The sequence below is a fragment of the Ammospiza nelsoni genome, chromosome W (genome assembly GCF_027579445.1).
Source record: "Ammospiza nelsoni isolate bAmmNel1 chromosome W, bAmmNel1.pri, whole genome shotgun sequence".
In the NCBI taxonomy this organism is placed as follows: Eukaryota; Metazoa; Chordata; class Aves; order Passeriformes; family Passerellidae; genus Ammospiza; species Ammospiza nelsoni.
In genome coordinates, this window is record NC_080668.1 from 9,481,582 (window position 1) to 9,489,247 (window position 7,666).

General features: G+C 44.8%; 1 protein-coding gene across 1 annotated transcript in view; it reads right to left on the reverse strand.

The window, feature by feature from the left end:
• The window catches only part of LOC132086131 (SET-binding protein-like), a 241,438-nt gene extending 236,464 nt beyond the window's left edge, over nt 1-4,974 (reverse strand). The window contains 2 exon segments of the mRNA XM_059491599.1: nt 4,591-4,678; nt 4,939-4,974. Coding sequence (XP_059347582.1) covers nt 4,591-4,678; nt 4,939-4,974 — 124 coding nt within the window.
• Nucleotides 4,975-7,666: the final 2,692 nt, after the last annotated feature.

Sequence of the window (7,666 nt, forward strand, 5' to 3'; positions counted from 1 at the left end):
TCTGCAGTGCTACCATTGGGTCGTTTTTCCACAAGGCCTCAAAAATTCTCCGACGATCTGTCAATGGTACGTGGCATGAGCTTTGGCACCAGCGCGGAAGAGATTTCCGAAGGTGACGATCATTCATTACATGGATGATTTGCTCATTGCAGCATCAACACGACAGGAGCTGCAAGAACCTCGTGACTGTGTGATTGCAGAGGTGCAAAAGGCAGGTCTGGAAATCAGCATTTCGAAGATTCAAGAGGTTACGCCTTGGAAATATCTAGGGTGGAAAATTTCAGAGAGAACAATAAAACCTCAAAAAATGGAGATCAGCACTAAGATCACCAATTTGCATGATTTGCAACAGCTTTTGGGAGAAATCAACTGGATGAGGCCAGTTTTGGGAATCACAAACAGCGACATTCCAGCGTTGCTCGATCTTTTGAGAGGAGACGCAGACATTCGGTCTCCCAGGATGCTCACGCCAGAAGCGAAAAAGGAGTTGGAGAAAGTCACGGACGCGATACAGAAAAGGCAGGCACATTGATTTGTTCCAACGTTGCCTTTTCAGTTGGCAGTGCTGGGGAAGAAAACACAGTTCCATGGTTTGATCTTCCAATGGGACGAATCACAAAAGGACTCTGATAATCATAGAGTGGATTTTCCTACCACACAGGCCAGCAAAAACAATTCTCACAGATTTAGAGATGGCAGCGCAAATCATCATAAAGGCGAGAACGAGGTTGCTGACAATGGCAGGAAGAGAGTTCTCAGTCATCAGATTACCTCTGAAGCGAGACTATTTCGATTGGGCAATGCAACAATCGAAAGACCTGTTAATCGTGTTGTTAGCGTTCCCAGGAACTTGCACAGTCCACTTTCCACAACATAGAATACTGCAATCACAAATATGCTACAGAGCAAAACCAAGAATAAGTGAAGAAACTTTGGATGGGATCACAGTGTTCACAGATGACTCAGGGAAGACACACAAGTCAGTGATCACGTGGAGAGACTCAACGACAGGGGATTGGGAATCAGATGTGAGGATGGTTCAGGGCTCTCCACAAATTGTGGAGTTGGCAGCCGTTGTCCGAGCATTTCAGTTGTTCGAACAACCTCTCAATCTGGTGACAGATTCCGCATATGTTGCGGGTGTGGTCAAGAGATTGGAGGGTTCGCTCTTGAAAGAAGTCAGTAATGAGGTTTTATACTCATATCTGATGAGCTTGAAAACACTGCTATAGAGCAGGGAAAGAGAGTATTTTACCACACACATTAGAGCACACACAACACTTCCGGGGTTTTTAGCGGAAGGGAATGCTCGAGCGGACAGGTTGACAATGCCCATTTCGCAAACACTGCCGGACATTTTTGAGCAGGCAAGATTAAGTCATGCGTTCTTTCATCAGAATGCGCAAGCGCTGATGGAGTCCTTTCGTCTCATAAAGAGTCAGGCGAGGGAGACCATTAGTGCTTGTCCAGACTGTCAGCTTGTGCAGCCACCTTCTTCTACTGGAGCAATTAATCCGCTGGGGCTGCAAAGTATTCAGTTGTGGCAAGCTGATGTCACCAAGTATCCATCTTTTGGGAGGCTCAAAAATGTTCATGTTTCTGTAGATACATTCTCAGGTGCAGTCTTTGCTTCAGCACATGCAGGGGAAACAGAGGGCCATGCTTGTCGACATTTTCTGCAAGCATTCGCAGCATTAGGTGTGCCTCAGGAGATAAAAACAGATAATGGTCCAACGTATACAGGCAGAGTGCTTGACAGATTCCTGAAAAGATGGGGTGTCAGACATACGTTTGGTATTCCACATTCGCCCACAGGTCAGGCGATCATTGAAAGAACACATCACACCCTGAAATCCCTTCTGGACAGGCAGAGAAGGGGTGAACCAGAGGCAACACCTCACATGAAATAAAATAAGGCACTGTATGTGTTGAATTTCCTAAATAGCTCATCCTCAGAACCTAATCCACCAATCGTGAGACATTTTCTAAACAGCACACAGGCAAAGCTAAGGGAAAATCCTTTAGTTTTGATCAGAAACCCAGAGACAGGACAAATAGAGGGTCCTTTCAAACTAATCACTTGGGGCAAGGATTTCGCTTGTGTTTCCACAGATCGAGGTCTGAAGTGGGTGTCGGCGCGACACGTGAAGCCATTTCGAACGCGAGAACATGAGAACACTGATCCGAGAAACAAAGAGACAAGTACTCAGACAGAAGTCGAGACTCAGACTGCACAAGACGACTCGGAAGAAAAATAAAAGGAAACTAAGGACTTTGGGAATTTCACACAAAAGCGAAGTAATGAGTTTCATGATGCTTATATGCATCATTCATTCATTGCAGTAAGCGATGGAGGAAATTTACCTGTTAGTCAACCAAGGCAAAATGTATGGGAGACTTTAGCTCAGGCAGTGAATTTAGATAATATTTTCCTGACACACTCGAGGCCAGGGAAACCATTTTCAGAATGCATGGTTGGATTGCCAGTGGACGAATGGCCAGTTCCAGGGCACTCCGCAGTTAACATTTCGCAGGTCATTAAAGATCCTGTGAAAGAGTGGTGTGCTTGGACGCATCTACTTCCTGTGGCTTCTACAGAACCTCAGGAATTGGAAATTTTTGGGTCCATGACAATGGAACTCTGCATGCAGTTTGAAACTCCGAAGGTCACAAAGGCAAAAACTATCGACTTGACTCCCAATCATGAATTCTATAAGAATGCATCAGCATGGTGTAAATATACAGAGAAAACTGCCAGAGGATCGGTCCAAGTCCCAGTGCAATTGCCACGGGGTTTGTTCTTAATTTGCGGGGACAGAATTTGGCACGGCATTCCTGCTAATGCCACGGGAGGTCCATGCAGCATTGGGGAGATTTCTATGTTATCGCCTGATTTGAACATGTTAAGGGAGAGAAAACGTAAAGAGAAAAGATCAATACAACATTATGCGGCAGATTGCAATGACGAAATATTTTCTTGGGACAAGGCAGCGAGAATTGCTACGGCAATCTTCTCACCTCAAACAGCATCAGGGGTAGCCTTGACTCAAGTCGACCGCATGGGTTGTTGGTTGAGCAAACATGCGCGGTCTGTGTCTGTCGCGTTGGATGACATGTTAAAAGACATCAGTGGTGTAAGACAGGCGACTCTTCAAAACAGAGCGGCGATCGATTATCTATTGCTCGCTCATGGACATGGGTGTGAAGAGTTTGAAGGGATGTGCTGCATGAATCTCTCAGATCATTCAAGGTCAATTCACGAAAGTATTAAAAATATAAAGGATAGCATAAATAAGCTTGGCGAGACCACAGGATCATGGATCGATCAGCTGGTAGAATTCTTTGACATCTCTCCCATTTGGAGAGGAATTTTAAGGGTAGGGTTCTATGTCTTAATAGTTCTCCTAGTCCTCATACTTGTCGTCCCATGCATCTTTGCATGTTTGAAACGTGCCATGAATCAGATAGCAAAAGAGGTCTTCTTGGTGCAAACAGAAGGGGGAGATGTGGGATCTCAGCACCTCAGGACTGAGGTGCAGAGTGACTGAGACCACCCTTGGGGGGCTCGGGAGTCCTGGAATGTTGCCAGAAGTGTCTGGTGGCTGGACTTTGATCCTACACAGGAGACGACACCTGTATGAGGATAGGAGGATTTCACTGGGTGAATGGTGAAGGGAGAAGTTAATTAGAGTGTAAGACACAGGGTTTAGGATTTCTGTACAGGGGGCTCTAAAGAAGTAAGATGGAGGAATTGGGGCATGTCCTGTTCTTCTTCTTCTTCTTCTTGGCCTCCATCTTCTGTGGTGATGTTGGCACTTTGGGATTGGTTATTACTAAAAGTGCACTGGTTAATAAGGGTAAAAGGTATTGGGGAAACATGATAAATATTGTATACGTAACTTCAAGTATAAAGATATGTGACCGCCCCGGGGGCTCGCAGTGTGCTCATGGCTGGCTGCTGTGCAGACCTCTGTTGGGCTGAGAGAAAATCTTTTAGATAAACAATTAATAAACACCAAGACCGAGAAAAGACCTGAAGCCTCTTCTCGTCCTTTGAAGCGCGGGCTGTCCAAGGCCACCCCGGGCCTTTCCAGGTCACCTAAACAGCCGAGAAACCGACAAACAAGTTTTTACATGTCTTTCCTGAGGAACCTTAATAAAGAATGTCCTTGTGATGGTGTCACTTCGGAACAAAAGCATGCAGTGACTTACATGTTTCTCTGTAACTACTACCCGTCCAGACAACTAGAGAGTTAGTTTAAAAACTGCATGCATTTAGCCAGCAAGGAAATGTAATATTGTTTGAGAGGCATTACCTGGATTGGGTTTTCATAAAGAAACAGTATTCATGAATAAATAAATCAGGTGGAAATAAGCCAGCCTATGGCATTAACAGCTCCTAGTGCAATTAATCTCTGATCTTGCTTGAGGGTTTTTCCTATAAATAGCAAATAGAAAAACATTGATGCGGTACCATTGTCAGCCATGTCAATGACTTTGTTTGTGTCCAGGAACCCTGATATGCAACAGCATAGTTCAAAGAGATGTTAACACATTCTTATTTCTCAGTCAGTTAAGGTACGTATTGACTGATCTGATCTGAGTCTTTCATTTGAGCATTTTTCTCTTTTCTGCAACCACAACTCATAAGCAGTTTTACATCTCCAGTAACTTTTCCCTTTAAGAGATAAGACAAGAAAAGCATCAGCACAATCTGTGTGGAGAGTGAGACAGAGGGTAAAATGGAACTGATAAAGGAGCCTGATATCTCAGGCCTAATCAAGCAGAAACCATAGGAGAGACAGACACAGATAACTGCTCCCTGAAACTTTGTAATGATTACCCGGTAACTGATGTAATGAACAATGTGCAACCAATGACAAATTGTTACCAAAAATAGAATCCTATATACCCTATATAAACACTTAGTGTTCTCACTAAAATTGGCTTCTGATCCAGCTCAGTTGTCCCCATCTCTCCATCGCCGATTATCTGAATCACTGAAGACCAAGAGGTTTGTATTTATAAGCAGGAACAGGGGAAAAAAAGACATTAGGGAAACCTGTGGACTCATCCTGCATTGCTGGGAGGTACCCTTTCACAGAGGAGTATCTCCTAAGCTGCCAAGACTTCCACAAAGGGCAATATAATGGCATCCAGGATGTCACATAGACAGGGGCAGAAGGAAAGTGAAGTGTTCAGAAAAACACAGTAAGAATACAGGCAAGCAAAGCTGAAAAGGAACATGTTATTTTAACCCATTGTTTTCATACACATTCATGAAGTGGAAAAGCTCTATCATGTTCAGAGAGCACAATTACCAAATTGAAATGACTTAAGGCAAAGCTCATACACTGGCTTTTTTGTTCATCCTTTCCAAATTAGTGATAACTTAATTCTAGTGTGGCTATATTACACAAAATAAATTTTACAGGTGTGACTTGCTGTCCTGGGGTGACTTTATGCTGTTGGTATCCCCATCATCTGTCTTTTTGCTCAAAAATGAGTCTTGTAGCTTTAAGTTAAGGCCAGAGAGAGACAGGGAGAAGGGAGAGAGTGGTGGAATTTTGGCATCTGTATTCAAAACATAGAGATAAGCAGTGCTCTCAGAGTTCTCGGCTTTTGCAGAGAGACAGGAAGTCCTTTGCTTTTTTTGCTGGTTTTCCTCATTAGCTACAGCAAGAAAGGTTTTCCCTGGACTGTCTTCTTCTTCTGGGACTGTTGCTTCTATCGGGTCCAGGATATCAGGAGAATTGCCCGTGGGGCCCCCAAGCTGCACACTGGGCCTGGCACACTGGGCCCGAGCCCCAGAGAGACTGAGCCACATCCACAGAAGGACTCTTTCTGAATTTGCCATCTCTTCAGAACAGCAAGAGGTTCCATTGTTTACTATTAATAATTTTTTCATGCTTGTGAGTAGTTTGCTTGTTAAATAAACAGGTTTTTTTCCACTTCTCTCCAAGGAGATTTTTCTCCCTAACCGGTTGGGGGAGGGATTGCTGAAATTTGCTTTCTAGAGGAGACCCTCCAGGAAGTTCCCTCCCAAATCTGTCCCAATCCAAGACAGTTCTCTCTTGGTTTTAATTTCACAGCAAACCAGTCTGTCCAGGAAAAGGAAATCTGTTTGCTATGTAAAAGTCTCTCCTATTGACTTAGAGTTTTTCCCACGACTGTTTATGAGGGCCATCTCAGCTTATGGGGTGCAATTTTACAGATGAGCTGTTCTAGATCAGAAGCAAAGGGTCTTTTCTTCTATATTTGGGAGCAAAAGTTCTCTTCTTCTACCCCTGGGGTAAGGGTTTTCTTCTTTCTCTGTTCAAGTTTCTCAGTAAATCATAGCTATTTCAGTAAGGGGGCCTGCCTTAAGCCCCCAGTGGCAGCAGGATCAGCCAAGACCTCAGTGGCCTTGCCTCATGGCCTGGCCCGGCCCGGCAGTGGAGGAGGGCCCAGCCCGGCCCGGAGCCAGCAGAGCCAGCCCAGCTCGATAACTACAGGTGGGGCTCAGAAACAGCAAAATTTCAGTAGCCTGCACTGCACCTTGGTCTGGGCTTCCCTTCCCCCCCAGCCCCCAACCCAACCTGACAGCCAGACTGCACAGGCCTGTGCGGGCTGGCTTTACTGGTGTTATAGATGGGTAATATGATGATCGGCTCTTGCAGTTAAGGTATAAATATTGTGTGTATGTTAAGATAAATTTTTGTTGATGTATGGTTATGTTATTGTAGTTTGTTGTTTGGACACTCTCTGTTCTCCCCATAGTCCCCTTTCCCCCTCTGTATTGTTGCCACTGGACAGCCTTGGTTGTCAGGGTTGTCAGGGACATGTGGAGGGAGGGCGTGTACAGGTGCCCCTTGCATGGGGCAGTTGAGAATGGAAAAAGTTTGTTGCTGGGGAGGCTTGGCATGACAACATCTCACCTCCAATCAAATTGCAAGAAGGTCTCCACCAATGGATGCCAAAGAACAGTTGACTGGCAGACTTTGGGAGGGGCCAAGGTTGGCTGATGCAACACCAGGGGTATAAAAGGTGGAGCAGCCATTTTGTGGATGAGCCTCTGGGAGTTGGCCACACTCCCAGTGCTGTCCCTTTTTCCTTATTCAGTCCTTTGTTGTGTTTGTTGAGGTTTAATAAAACTTTGAAATTTTAAAGTGAGCAGTCGTTTCTCACACTGGGAAGGGGGGAAGCGGGGGGGGGGGGGGGAAAGGCTTTCACTCTTTTGCAGAAAAGCAGGAAGTAAAAGAGAACTTTTCATGGTTTTCTCCTCTCTTAAATATGATTTATAGAGGCATGTCCAGCTTCTCTAATTGGTTCTGTCAGGCATTAAGGAAGTTGTAATGTTCCTTACAGGGAAAAATAACTTTGAGGTTGATGGATTTTTCCCTTAACTAAAAACTAAGCTATGTCAAAGCACGACTTGCCCTCCTGAGGACAATGGGTCTATATCACCTCTGGCAAGTCCTTGCCAGGAATTCAACAGCCCACCCTCATCCAACACTGCTGGCATAGACCCTGCAATGTATATAACATGCTGGGGCCAATGTAGATTTACAGAGAAACAAAAGTCCGCTTGCCCTCCATTTGCCTACAACCAACAGTTTGGGAAATAAGCTGATCTCAAACACCTTTACTTTGTTGACAACCCATCAGACTGACTGTGATCTGAGTA